Below are 25372 nucleotides of genomic sequence, written 5' to 3' on the forward strand. Positions count from 1 at the left end.
TTGATAGAGTGTTTTTTTGTGTGCTAGGTGTCCTATAGGGCCCAGTGGCTCAGCCTCCCCAATTACCTGAGGTAGACACTCTTGGTGCACCCCTTTGTGGGTTGTGTGCACAGTCTTGTTGTAGTTAAGCCTTGATTGCTGTTGGTATCACAGGGAGGAATTGACCTCCAGGCCAATTGGCTGTGAGGACCAGTTGTGTCTATAATGGGAGAACTTCTGTGCTGGAGACACCCTTATGGGGCAAGACTTGCTTCAGTGGGGCTTTGGTGCTCACTGAGTCTGCCCCTGAGTGTGTCTCTTATGGATGTGAAGAGTTGTAATTTGGATGGTCTCACTCTGACCACTGCATACACTAGCTCTTGGATCTCCAAGGAGGTGCAAAGTCAGTCACTGCCTGAGGCCACCCAGCAGGAGCTACAGAGAGATCTGCAGATTCCTCCTCTTTGTTTGGGGTTTGGAGGTGCCCAGATGAGGCCCAGCTGTGAAGCAATGCAAGCTGTTGTGGAGCCTTGGGTCTTCTTTTGGAAGCTCTAGGGCTCTCTGACCCAGCTGCAGTTTGTTAGATTGCAAAAGGCCAGGCCATTCATATGCAAAAGCCTCTGCGTACTACTTGGGTGGGGTTGTAAATTGGGTAGGGCGGGGTCTCAGGGAATCACCAGGGTGGAGCAAACAGCAATGGCTGCCCGTTAGCCCTGCCCCGTGTCCCGCGGCGCCATGCAGGAACAATGATAGTTGCAAGCATCTTTGAGAGAAAGCTGCCCTAGCATTCTGGCCCAATGCCAGACAGTCCTATTTCTCTCCATATGATGTATGAGTCTGGGTCCCCAGAGTCTCACCTGGAACTGGAGTTCAGAGCAGTTGGGAGCTTATATCTCCCTCCCGATTGAAAAAGACAACAGCGTACCCAGTTCCCAGCTCCTTTCACGCGCGCCTCCATACCTCCACACTTCCACACCTCCGCACCTCCTACCGGACTCAATGAGCTTTTCTCTTTCCTTCTAGTTGTAGAATTTCCACTCAGCCAGCCTTCCCGTGGTTCTGGATGATACTCGATTTGTCTTATAGTTGTAGTTTTGATGTGGTTGTGCGCAGCAGCAAGTTCAGGTGTTTACCTATGCCCATCTTGGTTGTCTCCAGCAGATATTTTCTTAAGTAGTGAACAAAATCAGATGTATATTCCCCAACTTAAATAAATACAGCTACATGATATTTGTTTATATAATATTCTCAAAGTAAAGAACAAGTTATAGTTGGGACCATATTTATACTTGTATTATGGATAAGTTCAATATGTACCCAAAATAGAAACTTTTAAAGTAAAAAACATGCACATTATAGCTATGATTTTTTCAGCTAAAGGAAGTATAATCTTGCTTATTGGAAGGAGCCTAACATCATTCATATATATATATATATATATATATATATATATATATATATATATTTATTGTTATTGTTATTGATTTCAGAGAGGAAGGGAGAGGGAGAGAGAGATAGAAAACATCAATAATGAGAGAGAATCATTGAATGGCTGCCTCCTGCACACCCCCTACTGGGGATTGAGCCCACAACCTGGGCATGTGCCCTTGACTGGAATCGAACCTGGGACCCTTCAGTCTGCAGGCCAATGCTCTATTCACTGAGGCAAACCAGCTAGGGCCTAACATTCTTTGTTACAGAAAGCTCAGCAGCAGTGTTATCTTGCCCTAATCCACTATTTCAATCTAAAACTAGCTTAATATTCGCCTTTATGAACAAAAAAAGAATACAACATCCTTGCTATATCATTTAACTGTTGGTTTGTTAGATTGTTTGGTTTGTTTTGATAATTTACTTGCTTCAAAGAGATGTATTAGGTGTATTTGCCACTCCCAAAAGTAATTACTGGAATATAGATAGAGATATTGAAGTATTTTAAAATCTAGTATTTAGTATTTCAGACCTTTTTGGAGTATCAAAATAGTTCAGTTCATCCTAATTTTTTTCTCATAAGAATACATCTTTCGGAAAATAAGCATAAATATGTGAAAACTCACTTTACAGGCTACCTTGAAGGAGTGGTTTTACAATTGTATAGTTCTCAAAAACTGTAACTAATATTATTTTTGGTGTTTGCATAATATTCTGATATATGTTTACTATTAAAGGGAGCATATTATAGCAATATATACCAGTACTTTGTTCAAAGCAAATTTATTTTAGAGATACATGTAATAAAAAAGAGGGCTCATCATGAAAATATAAAATTTGAAATAAAGCATTAGTTATAAAAAACAACCAATTGATATCTGGGAGTCTTGTTATAGAGGGTGGAGTTGAAAATAGGTGAGAGGTTAGGGCCTCTTGGACTAGGCTGTAGGTGAGGTCTCCGGAAAGGGACCTCACTTGCCAGGTGGGTGTTTACTAAAGCTGGATACACTTCATTCTCAGTTTTACAAGAGTAGAGAAAGTGGTCTATTTTATTCATTGCTCTATCCCTGGTGCCTAGCACAAAGTAGATGTTCTGTAAATATTTGGTGAATGAATAAATTATATCAGTGAAAATGAGCATGTCCTCAACCAGACCGAGGAGTGTCCACACATTGGCCTCCCAGCAGACAGAGCACCAGCCATTCTCTCTCTTGGTTTCAGAGATTACTGGAAAGTAGGAGAATACTCTTTCCCTCTTAAGATAATTTCTCCCTCCCCCCACTTATACATATGTGAAGGTTTCCATATTTGTAAGTGCATAATGAGTTATATATTTTCTGCCAAATTTTTCTCATACCACCATGCTAATACACACAACCTTCTTTAGCTGGAATACCCTTTATTTATCTTCGTTTGATTGAGCAACTCCTACTTGTTTTTTGAGACTCAGCTTAGACATGATGTGTTCTAAGAATCCCTACTCCCCCCATCCCTCAATTTGGGTTAGGTCTCCTATTGTGTACTCCCATAGCTTTGTCTGCTTGTGTTTTGAAATTTTCCAAGCTAGGTAGTTTCTGAAGAAATGAAGTGAGTAGTTTAGAACTAAATTACCTATGGCATCACATCATATATTATTTGGTCTCGGAAATTAGCTGGCTGTAAAATGTAGTTGATGCGATTTGTCATTGTACATTATAATATACAATTGTTTATCAGAGCCAGAAAAAAAAATGGTTTTAAATTTCCAGTTGAGGTACCTATCTAGTTCAACAGGAGTACACCGAATGTACATTTTTCCCACTTACATCAGTAATTGATTACCTGTGCAACATAAGTTAACGAGCACCATATTTTTAATTTATTCCAGTGAGGTTTTTGTGACCATTTTAAATTGAAGCCTCAGACCTATACCTACTGACCTGCCCCTAGTTTTGATCTGACCTGGGTAGTGACCAAAATTTGAGAAGTAGTGAAATATCATTATAACACTTTAGAGATCAAAATCAATGTAGACATGTCTTCAAGAGATGAAACTAGAAAACTAATTTAAAAACATTCTCTGTTTATGCTGTTTATTATATTCAACAAATGAGTGAGATCATGTGATATTTATATCTTTCTCCGACTGGCTTATTTTACTTAGCATAATGCTTTCCAGGTCCATCCATGCTGTTGCAAATGGTAAGAGTTCCTTCTTTTTTACAGCAGCATAGTATTCCATTGTGTAAATGTACCACCATTTTTTGATCCACTCATCTGCTGATGGGCACTTAGGCTGTTTCCAAATCTTAACTATTGTAAATTGTGCTGTATGAACATAGGAGTGCATATGTCCTTTCTGATTGGTGTTTCTGATTTCTTGGGATATATTCCTAGAAATGGGATTACTGGGTCAAGTGGGAGTTCCATTTTTAACTTTTTGAGGAAACGCCATACTGTTTTCCACAGTGTCTGCACCAGTCTGCATTCCCACCAGCAGTGCACGAGGTTTCCTTTTTCTCCACATCCTCACCATCACTTGTCGTTTGTTGATTTGTTGATGATAGCCATTCTGACAGGTGTGAGATGGTACCGCATTGTTGTTTTGATTTGCATCTCTCAGATGATTAGTGACTTTGAACATGTTTTCATATGTCTCTTGTCCTTCTGTATGTCCTCTTTTGAAAAGTATCTAAGTCCTTTGCCCATTTTTTTTATTGGATTGTTTTTCTTCCTTTTGTTAAGATGTACGAGTTCCCTATAAATTTTGGAGATTAGACCTTTATCAGATATAACATTGACAAATATGTTCTCCCATGCAGTGGGCTTTCTTGTTGTTTTGTTGATGGTTTTTTGTTTTTGTTTTTGTTGGTGGGGGGGGGGTGGCTGTGCAGAAGCTTTTTATTTTTATGTAGTCCCATTTGTTTATTTTCTTCTTAGTTTCCATTGCCCTAGGACAGTGGTCGGCAAACTCATTAGTCAACAGAGCCAAATATCAACAGTACAACGATTGAAATTTCTTTTGAGAGCCGAAAACTGACTTCTGCGCATGGACCACGAAGTTTCAATCGTACTGTACGTGCGCACCTGCACGTGGTATTTTGTGGAAGAGCCACACTCAAGGGGCCAAAGAGCCGCATGTGGCTCGCGAGCCGTGGTTTGCCGACCATTGCCCTAGGAGCTGTATCGGTGAAGATATTGCTACAACATACGTCTGATATTTTGCTGCCTATGGATTCTTCTAAGATTTTTATGGTTTCCCATCTTATGTTTAAGTCTTTTATCCATTTTGAATTTAGATCCAGAGGTAGAGAAGCATCGAACAGACTGTCAAACTTCAGAGGGAAGTAAGGGGAGGAGAGGGGTGGTAAGAGATCAACCAAAGGACTTGTATACATGCATATAAGCATAACCAATGGACACAGACACTAGGGGGCTGAGGGCATGTGCAGGGAGGTAAAGGTGGCTGGGGAGAGGTCAATGCGGGTGGGGGAAGACATATGTAATACTATAGGTAATAGTTTAAACAATAAAGAATTTTAAAAATAAATAAATTAGTAAAATGAGAAAAAAAATTCTCTGTGGTACATTTACACAATGGAATACTATACAGCTGTAAAAAATAAGGATCTCTCTGCCTGGCCATGATGGCTCAGTGGTCGACCTATGAACCAGGAGGTCACGGTTCGATTTCCGGTCAGGGCATATGTCCAGGTTGCAGGCTCAATCAATGATTCTCTGTCATCATAGATGTTTCTATCTCTCTCTCCCTCTCCCTTCTTCTCTGAAATCAATGAATATATATTAAAAAATAAATAAAAAGAAGGATCTCTTACCCTTTGAGACAACATGGAGGGACCTAGAAATTATTATGCTAAGCCAGGCAGAGTAAGGCAATTATTACATGGTCTCACTTATATGTGGAATCTAATGAACAAAATAAACTGGCAGGAAGAGATGAACCAAAGAACTTGTATGCATATATGCATAGCCCATGGACACAGACAATAGCGCAGTGAAGGTCTGGAGAGGCGGGTCAATGGGGGGGGCGTGGAGGAAGGGGGTCATCTGTAATACTTTCAAAAATAAAGATACATTTTAAAAAATAAAAACATATTCTATACCACCTTTCCAAACTTTGACATACGGAGGTCAGCAATGTGCAAAATGAAACTTCTTTTAAAGTTGGAGGATGGCACCTTGCTCTCTCAAAGTCTACAACTCCATACTATTAATTAACTTTTAGTATTTTAGGAAAAATTCAAAAACCTTGCCTTCAGAGCATTGGATCATCAATAATAATATCCTAAAGATTAACTTCATATGACACTGATAGCAGGAGGCTAGTTCTCTTCCATTCACCAGCCATGTGAGGCAAAAAATATATATAAACAAAGTAAAATAAACAGATCATCCCAATATTGCAAAATCCAGAATTTCCACCTCAAATCTGGCACATTTGTAATCTCTTTTCATGCTGAAAACTTAACTTTAACCTCTTCACTCTCATACTTTTAAAAAAAATTTAACCCTTTTGATGTAGAATGCATCTTGAAGAAACATTAATACAGTAGAATGCTTTGAGTCACCAGCTCTTATTTGATACTTGGGAAATAATTTATGACTTTCTGAAGTGAGGCTATTAGCTTCATAAGTCAGTCAGTATTAGTATTAAATTTAGTATTAAATTTTTAGACAGATATATGCCAGAATTAAAAAAAAAGTGTTAACTTTTTTTAAAATGTGTAAGTGTGAAGTAAATGTAAATTTAAAGAAATGAGCCTCTTTTTAGAAAGATCCTAAGCAATTATCAAGTATTCTCATAACACTTAAGTCTGAAGATATTTCTTCCTTATTAAAAAACAAACAAAAACCCAAAACTGTCATTTTTTTCTTGCCTAGTTAGGAGTTAGATTAAGTAAAACAAGGAAGCCTAAAACTCAATAGATAATTTAAAAGGTCAAGATGTAAATAAAACCCAACCTTGACTATGTTGAACAAAAAGCAAAAATCTGAATGTCTTCTGATTTTTCAGAGCATGTGGCCACTCTCTAGCAACAGAAACTTTGCAGCCTTTCCTACAACAGCAGCTGCGAAGCGGGTGTAAGCAAGTCTGGTGTGGGGTTTAGTAAAGAGAAAGGGCCTAAGCTGTTTTGATTTGACATTTCACCAAAGAGAGAAGTTTGGTGGTAGTTTGTTTTCCCTCTCCTTTTTAGGTGACATAGTACTGATTGAAATGAGCATTTTAAAAATATGAATTCTTCTTTGGTCTTTTTTCAAACAAGATACTTAAGAAAATGAAATCTAAATGCTTTTATACCTACACACTATACTGCCTAGCAGATTTTTTTATGGAAGAGAAGGCAAGATAAAGTTGCTTTTAAGAGTCCTTTAATATATCAGTTTGATAACTAGCAAAACACCTTTACTGCCATTAAATATTTACCAAGACTTGGCTTTGGGCAGGGGGGCAGTTTAGTGCAACACATTTAACTCTGTGCAATGCCATTGATTAGCTATCAGAAGGACATAGTTAATAAGTAACTTGAGGTATTACAGAGCACTCTACATTTTTGTCAAATCTTTTCTCTGAAGATGACCTAAAAAAAAAAATCCAGTTACAACCAACATTCACCCCAGCAATGATTACACAAGCACAGCTATGGAAGAAATAAAGGCCAGGCAGATCAGTTGAGCAGTACTTGGGCAATCTTTCCTAGTGACTGTTGTCATTGCTGCTGGACTTTAGAACTGAACATGTTTACATTTAATTAGAAAGGACACACAGTTTATAGCACAGTAGCTATCAATATCGGATCAGAATTGATTTCCGCTTTCTCCCCAGTGATTACTTCCTTCAAGCTAATTAAAAAAGGCATATAACCAAAATGACTCACATAAATTTTAAAGCAAAGTAAACAATATTCCCTGGAGACCAAAACAAAAGTAAATGACATTCATCCTGATTATTAGGTACATTTTTTTAAAGAATTCTGATGTCTATAAATGTGATATGAGGCATGTTTTAGTGTTATCAGACTGCTGATAAACCAAGCATGCCCTTTTGAAGAAAACTGAATGAATGCTTTATTGAGTAGTTAGCGCTCAAAGAAACAATAACCTTACTTTTATCTTTATAATCCCTAAAGCATGTAGATAAATCAGTCTGAGAGAAGCTGGGGCTGATTCTATTCAAGTCTTCATTTTTCACATAAGGTACAGAGAAACAGCTAAAAAAAGAAACAAACAAAATAAATAACAAGTTGATTTCCTTTGTAATACGGTGATTAGAGCACATGTGAAATTTGCTGAAGTTAAGTAATTATCCTAGTGTGTGAATAGCATTTCTTTTTTTTTTTTAAATATATTTTATTGATTTTTTACAGAGAGGAAGAGAGAGGGATAGAAAGTTAGAAACATCGATGAGAGAGACATCAATCAGCTGCCTCCTGCACGCCCCCTACTGGGGATGTGCCCGCAACCCAGGTACATGCCCTTCACCAGAATCGAACCTGGGACCCTTCAGTCCGCAGGCTGACGTGAATAGCATTTCTTTATAATTACCATAGCCAGAAGTTATGATGAAAGATATTTTCTTATAACTCTACTCACTATAAAGAGACCTGCTTTTATCAGACTGTCAAACCTCAGAGGGAAGGTAGGGGAGGGTGGAAGGAGGTGGGGATAAGAGATCAACCAAAGGACTTGTTGATATAAGCATAACCAATGGACATGGATAGTAGGGGGGTGAATGTAACTATTTTCTCTCTTTTCCACGTCCAGCATGGCTAGAGAGTGGGTCCAATTCCTGAGTAGAGGTGGCTGGGGATTGAGAAATAAAAGAAAGAGACAAGACACAGAGATAGAAAGAAAAGCTGGGGCCGGATGGACCACTGCCCTCTTCTGATGGAGAGACAGTTACCCAGAGCCGATGCAGCATGTTTATTTTATACCCCCAAATACCAGGAAGTTTCACCAAAAGGTCAAGACAAATTTGCTTTCTTGAGTTAGGCCCTGAGCATTCCTGGTGCGAGGCTGGATTTAGATATCAAAACCCACTTCCCCACACCATGGGCTGAAATGAAGGTCAAGCTGACAATACCCTTGCCCTTTTGGCAAGGCATGTTCCCAGGGCGTGGCTTTTCCAATGCCACTGGGTTCAGCTGACAATAATTAAAGAATGCCCATGTGCCTTCCCAGGGGGCCCTCTACAGGTGAGGGCCTGTGCTGGGCGGGGAGAGGTCAATGGAGTGAAAAGGAGACATATGTAATACTTTCAACAATATAGAATTTTAAAAAAAGAGAGACATGCTTTGAATTTCATAAGCTAATATTTATTGGCAATTACACTAAATTATGGTAAAAATTATTTTAAAATCAGAGAAATAAGGAAAATCTGAAAAATGTCTAGGTTACCTTCAGAAGAATTATGTCAAAGACCTCCTTCTTCCTTATCTATGGACCAGCCATGCAATGTCACATCTAGAATGGAAGGCCCTCAAGATGTAAGGAAATTCAGAATGATTCAGATTAGAAACTGCCTTTAAGACACATTCATTCATTAATTCACAAGTATTTGGTAAGCAATTCTTTTAGTCATTTAAGATATAATAGTGAGCAAAAAAAAAAAAAAAAACACTCTGTAAGATCAGACATTTTTATTTGCCTTTGTTACTGTTGTATCCCCAAGCATTTACTATGTACTTGGCACTAAATATATAGTTGCTCAATAAATATTTATTGAATGAATGACCCCTTTCAAGGATCATTTTACTACAAACAGTTGTTCACTCAGCCACCAGGGGTCCTCCAGTAGCACTTGTTTCTAGTAGTATTCCAGGAAAGCTACTGAAATTCACAATGATGCTATAGCAATGAGAGTCTGTTTATTTATTTATTTATTTATTTATTTATTTATTTATTTGTAATTTAAATTCTTTATTGTTTAAAGTATTACATATGTCTCTTTTTTTTCCCCATTGAATGAGAGTCTATTTAAATCCCCTTCCAAAACAGAATAATTTACGGAAGTTATTTTTGCTTACTTTTATTTCTTTTCTTTTCTTTTTAATCTTAAGCTTTTTATTACTCTTACTGCCCACAAGCAATCAATCTATAAGCCTTATTGATTAATTACAGACCAGTATTAGACATCCATAGCTTATATTCTCTTCAGGACTCACAACAATCACAAAGATTCTAATCAGCCATGGAACATAAAAAAAATTAAGAACTACGTGATGCAGACCTAAGGAACCAGTAATAATTAATCAATCCCATAATTATTTATTAAAAACTTTTCTAAGCACTAGATATCAAATGGGGGAAGGGGGAGAAGCAATTGTTTGATATCTATCCAGTTGAAAGGTTAGAATACTTTAGGAACACATGAGAGGATCACCTAATCTGGACAACAGGTCATATTCCTTGGAGAAACTCAAATCCAAGCTGAGAGCTGAAGGATGAATAGGAACTAGTTCAGTAAAGGTGGATAGAGTTAGTGTTCTAGGGAATGTTCATCCTGGTTGTTCACCGTGGCTGGAGTATAGAGGCAAATAGGTGAATAACGAGAAATGAGCTAGAAGGCAAAGCATGAAGAGCACTGTAAATGATGTCTACAGAATTTGTGTGGTTTTTTTTTTCTTGTTTTTTTTTTTAACCATCACCCTTTATCCCCCTTATACCCTCAACCACCTCTACTCACGACCCTGCCCCTATCTAAGGAATTTGGAATTTATCCTGGGAACAGTGAGGAGGAGTCTTTGAAGAGTTTTATTCCAGGTAGTGATGGCTTCCTAGTTGTGCTTTTTTTAAAAATATATATATATGTATATATATTTCATTGATTTTTTATTTTATTGATTTTTTACAGAGAGGAAAGGAGAGGGAGAGAGAGTTAGAAACATCGATGAGAGAGAAACATCAATCAGCTGCCTTCTGCACACCCCCTACTGAGGATATGCCCACAACTAAGGTACATGCCCTTGACGGGAATTAAACCCAGGACCCTTGAGTCCACAGGCCGACGCTCTATCCACTGAGCCAAACCCGTTAGGGCCCTAGTTGTGCTTTAGAAAATTCATTCAAGGCAAAGAACAAGGGAAAGACTATTGCAGTAATCCACTTAAGGAAATAACAGCAGGCACTCTAAATTAAGATAATGGTAATGGGGCTAATAATAAACAAAAGATCCAAGGGAGATTTAAGTTTCAATCAAAAGGATTCATTAAATTGTGTGATGAGAAATACTAGTAGATGTCAAAGATGATGAATAGGTTTGGGGCTTAAACACTGTGGGTGCCCAGTGAGAGGGAAGGAAGAGTAAAGGGCTGATTTGGAGAGGAGAATAAAACAAGATCATGAATTCAGTTTTAGGCACATTGAATTGTAGATATTTGCAGAATGGTCAAGTGCAGATGTCTACTAGATGGTTATGTATATCTGGTGCTCATTATAGAAAACTGAGCTGAAGAGAAATACTTCCGAGTTTGGAGTCATTGCTATGTAGATGAGTAAAGGCATGGGAGTGGGTTGAAATCAAGTGAGAGTGGGTAGAATGAGAGGTGAAGACACAATACCAATAATTAAGGGTTGGATAGAGGAAAAGAAGCCCCAAACGGGGCTTGAGAAGCATTCGAAATACTTTTGACAAAACAGAAAGCCAGAAGTGTGTTTTCATTAAAAGCAGGGAAAGAATGCATTTCCATGAAGAATTGGCGTTAGATTGGTCAAATCAGATAAAGATTAAAATGTCTTTTATATGTAGCAACCAGATCATTGGACAGAGCAGATTTGAGAGCTGTGAATAGAATTTGAGAAGGTGAAGACAGCAAGCACAATTTGATTCAAAAGGAGGTGATCCCAAACTAGGTCCAAGAGAAATCCCATCTTTGAGACCATACTGGAATATTTTTAGAACTTAATGAGTCAGAATCCCTAGCAGAAAACAAACAAACAAAAGTCTTCATAAGTAGTATATATGGCCTGAGTAGCTAAAAGGTGAGTTCTGGAACTTTAATATATTTCCTAAATTTGGGCCTCAGTATAGTTCCATGTTTTCTTGAAATTCCAGAGCTATCACACTCAGAGAAGGAACAAGGAAAGTCTTACCAGTTAGAGGCTATTTGTTCTATCAGGTAATGGAGATACACAGAATACCCCCAGCCAGAGCAGTTTTTTTAGAAGACAAATCTTGTTATCCTCTTTAAAATCCTTCAGTAGCTACTCATTTGCCTTAAGACAAAGACCAACACACTTCTTATGTTCCAAAAAGTCCCTATGTGACCTAAGCCCCACCACCACTTTTTCACTGGTCTCTTAACACTAACACTAGCTAACTGGGCTTCATTTACCTCCCAGGCCATCCTTTCTCTTATTATAAGCCTTTGCACATGCTCTTCCCTATGCCTTAAAATCTTCCTCTACCCTTTCTCTAATTATTCCTACTCTTATCTTTAAATCTCAACTCAAATATCACATCCGTTTTTGTATAGCATTTATAATCTGAAATGTGTGTTTAGTGACCACACTAGCTCTAGCTCCAGAAAAGTGCCTATCATCTGTAGTCATTCATGTGAGGAAGGGAAACAGGTCTTGAGGTATCAATGCAGCCACCCAGTTCCAAGTAAAACAAAGCACACGCTTCCACTATGCATGTACTGACTGACCCCTTTATTCAACAAGTCAGTAATCAACTGGCTATTCAGCAAAGCCATGTATCAGACACTTTGCACTTGTAATGGTCTCATAAAATGAATGAGAGTTTCTGTTGTTCCACATCCTCACCTGATTTTGGTATTGTTACTTTTTTTATTTGGTCATTCTAATTAATAGGTGTATAGTGATATTTCATTGTTATAATTCCTAATTCCTTGATGATATATGATGTTAAGTATCTTTTCATATGTTTATTTGTTATCTGTATTTCTTCTTTGTTCATTTTTTGAGTAGTTTGTTTTCTTATTTTAAAGTTTTAAGTTCTTTGTATATTTTGCATACTTTTCCTTTATGAGATACTAGAGGCCTGGTGCATGAAAATTCATGCACTGGAGGGGGGTCCCTCAGCCCAGCCTGCCCCCTCTAACAGTCTGGGAGCCCTCAGGGGCAAGAGGCAACTCGGCAATCAGGGGAAGGCGACGCCCCATCACACCTCTGCTGCTGCCACTGCCAGCAGCACAAGCCTCAGCGAGCCCTGGTTACCTGAGCCTGGGGTGGCCCTGGGCGGCTGGGCAGTCGCCATCCGAGGCTTGCCTGCGCCTTGGGCATTGGCTGGGCAGCCACATTCCGAGGCTTGCCTACGTCTCGGGCTGGCCCTGGGCGGCTGGGGGGCTGAGAGGACTGGGGGACTCCGGAGGTAGGCGCGCAGTGAGGCTGAGGGGACTGTGCACCACTATCTTGTGGCTGTGAGCACCGCCATATTTGAGGGCGTGGCAGTCAATTAGCATATTTCCTCCTTATTGGCTGTGTGTGCTGCCATCTTTGAGGGCGTGCAGTCAATTAGCATAGTCCCTCCTTATTGGCTGTGGGCGCCTCCATCTTTGCAATGGTGTGAGGGTCAATTAGCATATTCCCTCTTTATTAGATAGGATGTGTTTTGCAAAGATTTTCTTTTAGGCTGTAAGTTGTCTTTTCATTCTGTTAACAGTGTGTCTTACAGTAGAAAAATAAATGTTTTTCATTTTAAAATCTAATATATATATTTTACAGATTATGTAATGCCAGGGTGATATCCAGCATCTAGAAGGGTTCAGGAATCTGGAGAAGGTGCTGCGTGTAAATCAATAAAGAGACTAGAAATATAATATAAACTTGTAATCCATGGAAAGCCAGAGGAGGGCTTAGCTTCAGTAACCAAGTTCTCTGAGTCTCTGGACCCCTCGCTCTTTATTAACACAAATTGCCCTAAAGCAAAGCAGATATACATATCAAAGTTTAAGGTTTGGTATACAATATGCATTGTCAGTTTTGGGGGAGCTGCCTTTGGCTGTTCAGGTGTTTGGCTAGCAGGAGGCAATAACATGCAGATTAAAATGCCCTCAGCTGTCTGGCAGCAAGCAATCATTTATGTAAATTCAGGTTTGGGGAAATGCTTTTTTCTTTATTTTTATGAAACTTCTTTCAGTTATGACATGTTAGAATTAGCCTCCAGCAATTACGCTTTGTTATATATCTAAAACTCATTATAAACCCAAGGTCACCTCAGTTTTCTCCTGTTATCTTCAACAAGTTATATAGTTTTTCATTTTACTCTTCAGGCCCATGATCCATTTTTAGTTACATTTGTTAAAGGTGTAAGTTCTCTGTCTAGATTTCTTTTCTTTTTTTCTCATATGGGTGTCAAGTTGTTCCAGCACAATTTGTTTAAAAAAGGCTAGCCCTTGTTCATTGAATTGACTTTTCTCTTTTGTCAAAGACCAGTTGACCATATTATGGATATATTTGAGGGATTTCTGTTCTCTTCAGTTGATCTATCTGTCTATTTTTTTCACCAATGTAATGTATCTTGATTTCTATATCTTCATAATAAGTCTTGAAGGTGGGTGGTGTCAGTCCTCTGATTTTGTTATCCTTCAATTGAGTTGGCTATTCTGGACCTTTTGCCTCTCCATATAAATTTTAAAATCAGTTGTCAATATCTAAAAATAATTTTCTGGGATTTTGGTTGGAATTGCATTGAATCCATTGATCAAGTTTGGGAGAATTAACATCTTAACAATAGCCATGCACATGGAATATCTCTCCATTTATTTAGGCCTTCTTTGATTTGTTTCATCAGAGTTTTCATCATATATGTTCTTTACATATTTTGTTAGATTTAGATCTAAATGTTTCATTTTGGGGGGTGATAGTATATGGTTTTGTGTTTTAATTTTAAATTGCAATTGTTCACTGCTGCTACATGGGAAAGCAGTTGATTTTATATTAACCTTATATTCTGCAACCTTGCTATCATCGCTTATTAGTTTTAGGAGTTTTTGTTGTTGTTGTTTTGTTTGTTGTTTTGTTTTGTTTTTATTGAGTCTTTGAGATTATCTACATAGATAATCATGTCATCTGTGAACAAAGTTTTATTTCGTCCTTTCTAATCTGTATACCTTTATTTCCTCCTCTTGTCTTATTGCATTAGCTAGGATTTACAGTACTGTGTTGAAAAGGAGTGGTGGGAGGAGACATCCTGATCTTTTGGAAAAGATATTTATTTTCTCACCATTAGGTATTATGTTAGCTTCGGGGGGTTTTTTTGTAAATGTTTAATATCAACTTGAGAAATCTCTTCTCTATTTCTAGTTTGCTGAAAGTTTTAAAAATCATGAATGGGTGTTGGATTTTTGTCAAATGCTTTTTCTATATTTTTTGGTATGATCAAATTATTTTTCTCCTTTATACTGTTTGGTGGTAGATTACTTTAATTGATTTTGAATGTTGAAACAGCCTTGCATATCTGGAATAAATCCCAGTTGGTCATAGTGCATAACTCCTTTATCTATGTTGTTGTTTTGATTTGCTAATATTTTACTGAGGATTTTTGCATCTATATTCACAAGAGGTATTATTATGTAAGTTTTCCTTTCTTGTAATGTCTTTATCTGGTTTGGTGTTAGGGTAATGCTGATCTCATAGATTGAGTTTAGGAAGTGTTTTCTCTGTTTCTACTTTCTGTAAGAGATTGTACAGCATTGGTATTACTGCTTCCTTAAATGTTTGATGAATCCATTTGGGACTGGTGCTTTCTTTTTTAGAATATAATTGATTATCTAAAATTCAATTTCTCTAATTGATAAAAATTTATTTGGATAATTTATTTCTCCTTGTATAAATTTTAATAGCTTGTATCATGCAAGGAATTTGCTCCATTTTATCTAAGTTATTAAATTTGTGGACATAGAGTTGTTCAAAAAATTCTTTAATTATCCTTTTTTAAAATTCTTTATTGTTGAAAGTATTACACATGTCCTCTTTTTCCTCCATTGACCTCTTCTAGCCCGCCCCTGCCTCTGCCCCAGGCCTTTGCCACCCTATTATCTGTGTCCATGGGTTATGCATATATGCATATAAGTTCTCTGGTTGATCTTTTCCCATCCAACCCTCTCCCCCACCTTCCCTCTGAGATTCCATGCTTCTATGTATCTGGATCTATTTTTGTTCATCTGTTTATTTTGTTCATTAGATTCCACATGTAAGTGAGATTATGTGATACTTGTCTTTCTCTGCCTGGCTTATTTTGCTTAGCATAATCTCCAGTCCCGCCATGCTGTTTCAAAGGGTAAGAGATCCTTCTTTTTGATTGCTGCATAATATTCCATGAAGTACATGTACCGTAGTTTTTTTATCCACTCGTCTACTGATGGGCACTTGGGCTATTTCTAGATATTCGCTATTGTAAGTTGTATTGCTGTGAACATAGGGGTGCATACATTTTTTCTAATTGGTGTTTCAGGTTTCTTAGGATATATTCCTAGAAGTGGGATCACTGAGTCAAATAGCAGTTCCACATTTAATTTTTTGAGGCAACTCCATACTGTTTTCCATAATGGCTGCACCAGTCTGCATTTCTACCAGCAATATACTAGGGTTCCCTTTTCTCCACATCTTTGCCAGCACTTGTCATTTGTTGATTTGTTGATGGTAACCATTCTGATAGGTGTGAGGTGATACCTCATTGTCATTTTAATTTGCATCTCTCGGATGATTAGTGACTTTGAGCATTTTTTCATTGGCCATCTGTATGTTCTCTTTGGAGACATGTTTCGGTCCTTTGCCCATTTTTTTAATGGGTCGTTTGTCTTCCTTTTAAGTTGTTTTAGTTCCTCATATATTTTGGAGATTAACCCTTTATCATTGCCAACTATGTTCTCCCGTACAGTGGTTTTATTATCGTTTTAATGTCGCTGGCATCAGTAGTGATGACCTCTCATTTCTGATTCTAGTAATTAGTGTCTTCTCTCTTTTTTTTCTTGGTTAGCCTGGCCAGAGGTTTATCAATGTTATAGATTGTAGTAAGACAAATATGGTCCCCCAAGCACATCCACATTAAATCACTGGACCCTTAGAGCGTTGCCTAACTTGGCAAAAGATTTTATTAAGTTGGAGTTTTCACACTACCTGATATCAAACTGTATGATAAGGTCATAGTAATTAAAACTGCATGATACTGTCATAAAAAGTAAACATAGAGATAAATGGAATAGAATAGAGTGCCCCAAAATAAACCCATGCTTTTATGGCCCATTAATATTTGACAAATACCATTTGATCACATATATATAGAATCTAATGAACAAAAACAAAATAGGAACAAACTCATAAATACAGAAAACAGACTGATGAAGGAGGCAAGAACTTACAATGTGGTAAAGACTGTCTATTCAATCAATAGTATTGGGAAAATTGGATAGGTACATGCAAAAAGAAAAAGAAACTAGACTACCTCCTAACACCATACACAAGAATAAACTCAAAATGGATTAAAGACTTAAATGTAAAACTTGAAACTATAAAAATCATAGAAGAAAACAGGATTAAGTAAAATAGACATTTTCCGTAGCAATATTTTTTCTGACATATCTCTTCGTGCAAGGGAAAATAAATACATAAATAAATGGACTACAAAAGTTTATTTTACAAAGATATAAAGGAATGGAATGTGGTGAGAGAAAGCAGTGGAGCATGTAGGGCTCACATTAAGATAAGGAGATGTCCAGTCGGTGTGGCTCAGTGGTTGAGTGTCGACCTATGAACCAGGAGGTCATGGTTCAATTCCCGGTCAGGGCACATGCCCGGGTTGTGGGTTTGATCCCCAATAGGGGGTGTGCAGGAGGCAGTTGATCAATGATTCTCTCTCATCATTGATGTTTCTCTCTCTCTCTCTCTCTCTCTCTCTCTCTCTCCCCCTCTCCCTCTCTGAAATCAATAAAAATATTTTTTAAAAGATATGGAGAAAGAGAAGAGAAATTAAATAGATGTGACTGTTTTGTAATACTAGAGCCCACTTTTTCAAATGGAGCATTTAAACAACACTGTTCAATAAATACTTTTTATATGCTTCCTATAGAGAAGCCACTGTGGGAGGCCTTAGAACAAAACAAAGAAGAGTAAAACATGGTCCCTTCCTTCAACAGCATTAGACTCTAGCAGGGAAGATAAAACAAGTATACAGTAGCTATAGAGGATAGTATAAAGCAATGAATATATTTAAGGGATATGGAAATGGTATGGGCGCTTAGAGGAAGGAGTGTCAAGGTGGAAGCTTTGGTCAGGTTGTGGAGTGTGCCTCGTGATAGTTGTGGCAGTTCACATGGATCTTGTGTAGTGACACAGGAGAGACAGGGAAAGAGCATTCATCTGGAGGGAACAGTGCAAGCAGTAATCCAAACTGAAAAGTGTGAGGGCATCTTCAAAGAACAGCTTATATTTCCATTTGGCTAGAATGAAATTTTTTCTAGGGTAGGAAGGAAGAAGTCTAAAAAGAAAAGGAGACCAGAATTTTGGAGCACCTTGAGTGTCAGGCTAACACTTGGGACATAACACTAGAATTTTATATCCAATGAATTTATCCTACAAAAGTGAAGGAGAAATAAAGACTAGCTCTAACAAACAAAAACTGAGGGAATTTGACGTCAGTATACCTTCCTTGCAAGAAATGTTAAAAGAAGTTCTTCAAAGAGAAGGTAAATCACATAGGTCAAAAACTCAGATCAAACTAATTGATACGGTAAACGAGGAAATAAAAACAGACACTGTCCTCTCAGAAAATGTACACTTAGGACAAGGTAGCACATACTTTTGCCTTTCATACTTGCTTTATCTTTATTTATTTTAATTCAGTAAAAACAAGCCAAACCTGCCTCTTTTTTTTCCCTTCAGAAGGATTTAAGAATGCTATCAGTTAAGTGATAAAGGTTAGAAAAACTTGTTTACCTCTCCCAATTCATAAAAACCTGTAGAAACAGGCAACAGTTTTTCATCAAAGTATTTATAACATGTCTGAGTATTGTATAAGATTTTATAAAAAGTTAATTATTTCTTTTTAAAATCATACATGTATGAATGCCTGTTCTTTGGCAGGTATTGCACTAGATACTTTCACATGGATAGATCACCTAATTTTGTTCTCATATTACCTCCATGGGATTTTTCTCATCGTTTTAGATTTGAGATTAGTCTTCAAATGGATATTTTTCTCAAGTTCATGCAGAGTGATGGCAGAACTAAAATCTGAATCTACTTCTTCAAAGTCCAACCCAGAATCTTTCCATCTACACCACGTTTGGCATTGTTGACACATTAGAGTGGACAGTTCTTTGCTGTGGGGTACATCCTCCACTTTCAGGATGTTTAACAGTATCTCTGGCCTCTCCCACGAAATGCTAGCAGCATCCCCACCATCATTTGTGACAACCAAAATGTCTCCAGATGTTTTAAAATATCCCCCAAGGGACAAAGTACTCCTAGTTAAGAACTATGGATCTATACTGGCAATTTTCAACCAGCGTGCCACTTAGATTGCCAAATAAAAAATTTAAAATGGCAGCAGCCAACACAACAATAGCCATCTGGTGTGAATGAATCAAAACTACACCTTTTACTTTTGTCAGGCAAAATATGTATTTTTGGTGTGCCACAGAATTTTAGTAATTTATGTGTGCACTGAGTTAAAAAAGGTTGAAAATTGCTGGTCCATACTGTGGTATCTTACCTCTAAATTTTTAATCCAAAAATATCGATTCCATTTTTAAAAGCAGTATATATGGGCACATTTTTGATTGTGCAATTACTGTAAATAAATGAAGCATAGGCAGAAGAATAGGTGCTCATTGTGGGATGGTGAGTAAGGACTTGAGTAATACCTGATGGAGATAAGAAAGGAAGCCAGGAAAGGTAACGTCAAAACTTGATATAAATGGAAAAGTACTAGTTACAAAAATAAGCTGAATTGATGAGTCACATTACAGCTGAGAGAGGGTGTTCCACAGCCGGTTAACAGACAAGCTGAGGAGAACATAAATAAATATCTGCAAGCAAATATGAAAGTGGGTCATAAGCCCAAAAATTCCAAGATGTTTTAAGGAGTCAGGGACCAGGGAAATAGTTAGGACGACAGACATGAGGGAAAAGATCCAGAGGCACTGAAATGATTGGATCTAATGCGTCGGGCAGAACAGGAGATGGTGTGCTGTCTCATTTGCTGTGGATTGGAATTATGATAACATGAAAGTACTAAGTAAAAACAGTTTTAAAGTCTTATTTTCTAAAGTCAAAAAATTAAATTTATTCAGAATCACATAATTTTAAAACTAGAAGAGTGAAGTGAAACTTTATGATATTATCTCATTACTTTCATGATAATCAGGTAGTTACCACACTATGGCAATTTTTGTGATCCATGCTGTTGGTTACATGCTTTGAAAATTCTGAGAGATTTACTGGCTATTCTGTTGTTGTTTTATCATTACTATATATCATATATCACCTACACTAATAAAAGAGAAAGATGCAAATTGACCGTACCTTCACGATGCCCACCAGCCAATCAGGAGTGAGTATGCAAATTAACCCAACAAAGATGGTTAATTTGCATACACAGGCTCCGAGCGGCTGGGGGCAGGATGATTGTGTCGTCGCCATGGAGACGATGCAGGGGTTCCGCACTGCCCCAGCTGCTCTGGGCCTCTGGGCAGCGTGGGAAGGTGGAAAGGCAGCTCCAGCTGGAGCAAAGGCAGTGCCGTCAGCCAGGGAAGGAAGGCCCATTCTTGCACGAATCTTCATGCATTGGGCCTCTAGTATACTATAACTTAAAATATTCCCCATACAATGTCATCTAAGTGCCAATAAATTAAATGCTGTTCTCATGCTGAAAATGCATCTGATGATCAACAACTTTAACAAGAAGTTTGACTGGTAGCTATGACGCGCACTGACCACCAGGGAGCAGACACTCAATGCAGAAGCTGCCGAGCTGCAGTGACTTGGCAGTGACATTTCTCGGGTGACACACCCCAAAACCAGAAAGGAGGGAGCTCGATTCTTTGCGGGCCGTGCGATTCCACCTTTGGCTGTGGGTTATGTTGTTGCTGGGGCACTGTCACCCCAAATCTGGTTTACTGCCCACTTGTGTTTGCATGCCACACCCTGTATGACAGCAACTTTGCAGAGTGCCTTCTAGCACTCCGGGACCCCTCCATTAATGTCTGAGAGCCAGTTTGGGCCCAATCCCCACAGGCCAGACTGAAGGACCCCACTTGCCGGAGGGACCCCACTCATTCTGCAGATGCCCTTTGAGCCATGGTGCCACCCCAGGTGTGGCCCACTGAGGAGGGGCCACGGGAGGTTGGCTTCAGGGCATGTCCGGACCGTCTTGCCCAGTCCCGCCCCACTGGCCATCTTCTAATTAATTTCCTTTCAATGTGCACAAATCTGTGCACCAGGTCACTAGTAGATTTATATATGCTGGGAATGTAGCTCCTGTACTTCACCTTGTTCCTACAAGAAAATTATAAACATTTTGATTTTTTGAAGTTCTTAAGGAACAAGTTTTTTCCATAAAATAAAATTGCTCTGTGTAAATGGAACATTACTATGTTAGAATTGGGAAATAAATCACAAGCTGAAACTGGAAAAACTACAAATTGTTGTAAGTTCTAAGAAGGAAAAGGTTAGGGTTAATGAGATCATAACAAAGAAAGAACATAGGAGTTTAGATGGAAGAGTCATAGAAAAGGTTTAGCTGAGAAAGCAGGATTTGTGCTGAGACCTGGTTTGTCAGGTAGAGGAAGGAAAGGCACTCTGTACAGATGCCTCAAGAGGAAAAAGCATGGTGTACTTCAGAAGCTAATGTCGACAAAAGGTGAGGAGGTACAGGTGCTACAGGGCCCGTAGCTCATGGCAAGTAGCGAGGAGTGGTCCGGCCCAGGGATAAAGGCTGTGGGTTCAGATTCTGGCTCTGCTAGGCGTGTGAGGTTAATTAAATTACTTGCCTCTGTTTCAACTTGTCATCAGTAAAAAAAAATAATTTGGACAGGATTTCTTATAGGTTATGAGGTTTAGCGAGTTAAAATACTAATTGTTTTCATTTATAGAGATTTATCCTGAGTGCAATACGATGCTATTGAAGAATTTTAAGTGGAAGTATCTAATTTATCTTTTAAAAGCTTACTCCAGCAACTGCTTCTATTTGTGAAAGTCTGGATGGGAATTTAAAGATTTCCAAGGAATTTTGAATGATGAGTAGCTTTTTGAGCATTAAAGTCACAGGTTCATCTGAGAGCAAAATCAGGTATAAATTTGCAAAAAAAACAAAAAAGATTAAATGATAGAAGAGTAGGAGGGGATGAATAATTAGGGAATTAAGTTGGGTCACCATGATCCTAATGATGAGATTTTGAAAACTGAATTATGGATTCTTAATATTTAATTGGTTAGAGTATATTGAATAATGATTTAGATACCATGCACAAATGCAGAATTCCCTAAGACAGCCCACTGTGAGCTCTAAGTGAGATCATATATGTAATATTAAAATATAAAGGAATGGAGTAGGCTAAGATTTTTTAAATAGGACACAAGAAGCACTTCCAGTAAAGAAACAATTATAAATTGGACTTCAGTAAGTTAAGAATTTACATTCATCAAAAGACAACATTAAGAGAGTGAAATATCATCGCAGCCCTGTTAGAATGGCTGAAGTTAAAAGGACTGCCATCCCACACTAAGGGAGCATGTTTGAACAACCAGAACGACTTCGCTGAGAAGAGTGTAAATTGCTACAACCACTTTGGGAAACTGTATGTAGCATCTACTAAATATAAACGTACCTAAACACGCTATGGATACATTCTTTTCCAGAAATGAGTACTGATATCAGTTATATCTCAATAAAGCTGGGGTTGGGGGTGACGGGAAATGAGTACTTAGGTCCATCTAAAGACATGTACATGAATATTAGTAGCAACAATAGTGAAATCATTAAGTAAATTGTTGAATATTTACAGAACAGAATAATTCATAGCAGTAAAAAATAAACTACATTCAACTGAGGAGGAATCTCATAAAACCTGTGTTAAGCAAAAAAAAAAAAAAAGACAGACAAAAAGTTCAGAAACAGGCAATAGTAATCTTAATAGAGGCTGGACTGGTGATTACATTGGGGGAGGGTAATCTGCTGAGAGGGAACACTGGGAGCCAACCTTCTTGTGTTTTGTTCTGTGTTTTGTTCTTTACATTTTGTCAAGCTGAATACTTTAAATTTGTACACTTTATGTAATTTAAAATGTAATTAACAATTAAAATATAAGTGATAATGTTTTAAACGTTAAAAAAAAAGTCAACAGACTTGTCTTTTTAAAGATTTTTGTTTTGTTTGTTTTTAGTTTCTATCTTGGGTCTTTCTAATTGACAAAGACGGTGGGCTGACGGAAATTGAAGCTGGAATAGGAAGGATGCAGAAAGTGTGAAAGGGCATAGAATAGGGAAATGGACAGGAGACTGGTGTCTTTAGACATGTGGGATGATAGAACTGAGAAGAAATAAAATAAGAGAGAAATAAGCTGAAATATATAAAGATCGTTTTTTACACTCACCGTTCTTATTTTATATGTAGCAATCAGTTGACCACAGTTTAGCAGCAATCTTTCCTCCTAAGAACTAATTTGAATCCTGAAATGATTTCTTTTAGATGCTATCTGTCCCTGTTTCAAATCCTTCTGACACCTTCTCCAAAGTGAGCACGCTGGAAAGGCTTATAGGTTAAATGAAAAGAAGAAGTTTATAATTACTTTAGTTTGAACAGTTTTCAACAAAGTATCATATGAGGTATTTGGCCAGTGTGCCGAAAGTTCCCTGACTAGATTTTTGCAGCTGCAAGAATTATATTACTTTCTTTCACATTATCAATCTGTAATATATAGTTAGGTTGTTTTACTTTAAGTCTCCCATTGACATTTCTTTTATATGCATATAATGAAATGATTTTATTTCATAAAAAAAGAACATCTCCTGTGTGGATTTTAAATTTTCCTTATTAAATATTTATATTTTCAAAATGTCCTTATTTAATTGAGTAAGGTGCTTGGTGCCATTTTAAAATAACCTCAGGTGGTAGGTGTAATGACATATCAAAAATTTGACCTTTAGCATTTTAGGATTCTATTTTTGTCTGCATTTTCTTCTGCATTCAGTCTTAATTTATATGCTATTTCTCTGTAACTTAATGAATGGATATACTTGGCATAAGATTCATTAATGAAAAGAAAATGTATTGGAATACATATTATTTCTGTGCAGTCTAATGATTTTAACTTCATTCATATCTCAACTATGACAAGTAAAAAATTCTTTGTCTGAGGCTGGTTGGTATTTGTATAAACCTCATTCATTCTCAGTAAATGCTCAGCCCAATAGACCCTGGATCTACTAAACTGATGATGCCCACTCTTACTTCTCACTTATTTGCAGTCAGATTATTATACTATTTTATTAACCTACAGATTCTTTATTTTTTTTTAATTTCCTGCTTTTCCTTTTAAAGAAAATTGAATGTAATATTTACAGGGATATAATTCAATTAACATCTTGCAGCATCTTTTTGTATGCCTTGGTAGCATAGCTAATTATTTGGGTAGCTTTCAGTCTAGATGCAGAGAAATGGAATAATTATCATGTATAATATCCTGATATAAAAATTATTTTCACTTACTCATCTAAGTATGTCTTTATTGATTTTTAGAAATGTATATTTCTAACTAGGGATTTTTTTTTAGATGGTTTTTGGTCAGTCAGCCTACATATTTATGTTTAAATTACTTATTTTTGTATTTTCTCAGTTTACACAAATCTTTATCCCAAGAAGAAAATCTGAAGGATCAGTTTAACCATACCCTTACTACCTATGAAGAAGCTTTAAAGAATAGAGAGAACATTGTTTCCATCACTCAGCAACAAAATGAGGAACTGGCTGCCCAACTGCAGCAAGCCCTGGCAGACCGCGTGAACCTGGAATCAGAGCTTCGGCTCACCGTGGAGGCCTCCCAGGCAGCCCATGACAAGGTGCAGAAGTGAGTAAAATGATCTTGCACTATTTCAAAAGCATGAAACAAAACAAAAACACTCTTTTTTAGCAACTAAATAATATATTATTTATTACTCATCCTACTAATACTAAGACAAAAGTTTATTGAGCCAAATCAACTCCTTTTGACTCTCATATCCATATTTGGGATCAAAAACCATTTACTTGGGAACCATGGTTACTCTTTAGGGCAAACCATTTTTATTTGGTATCTAATCTTCAGCAGTTCATGGAGGCTATACTATTAAAATCATTTCATAGGTAATAGGTAAAGTTATTAGCAAGGGGAAGAGGCAGTCAAATTTCCAACTTGACTCATTTAGCTTCAAGATAATCCTGCTTGAATCCAGATCATCTGTGACCTAGTAATCTGAGACCTCTAGTCACATAGAATAGGGTACAGTGTAATTAATTTTCAATATTGTTCTTCTGAAGTATTCAGTACAGCTTTTCACAGTGCATAATTGTATTTGTTTATTTTCAATGATCTTTGCATTTTTTATTAAAATTTAAATAAAGCTGCATAATAAGTCAGTCCTTTGATAGCCAGAAAAATGTTAGTAAATAATTTACCAGACAAGGAAGTCACTTGTCAACCTATGGGACTTGAACATTGTAGCAGAGTTTCCTAAGGGAGCTTTAATGTAATGGAACTTGTCATTTTAACTGAGCCCTTCTTTATGGATTGTTAACAGCATTACATTATTCACATACCTAATCACCTTTAATTTCTAATGCATGCATTCTTCCTTAACAACTTTATTTTTTTTTAGTTTCACAGTATGAAGAATTAATGCTAATTTCAAAGTTTCTTATTTCTCAACACTTTTTAATTAAAAACAAGTCATCTCCACCATTTCCCCAACACTCCTGAAATTATGTTTTATAGCCCAAGGTCAGGTAAATCTGTAGTCAAAACCA

The 25372-nt window shown here is 37.3% G+C and overlaps 1 protein-coding gene across 4 annotated transcripts in view; it reads left to right on the plus strand.

Annotated features, from left to right (window-relative positions):
- Positions 1-25372, plus strand: part of MIPOL1 (mirror-image polydactyly 1) — a 357237-nt gene that overhangs the window by 254491 nt on the left and 77374 nt on the right. For all 4 annotated transcript variants that reach the window (XM_080641822.1, XM_080641823.1, XM_080641824.1 and 1 more), the window contains one exon: positions 24207-24437. In XM_080641822.1, the coding sequence (XP_080497948.1) occupies positions 24207-24437 (231 nt within the window). The remainder of the gene's footprint in view (positions 1-24206; positions 24438-25372) is intronic.

The sequence above is a fragment of the Plecotus auritus genome (genome assembly GCF_963455305.1).
Source record: "Plecotus auritus genome assembly, chromosome: 1".
NCBI classification, from domain to species: Eukaryota; Metazoa; Chordata; class Mammalia; order Chiroptera; family Vespertilionidae; genus Plecotus; species Plecotus auritus.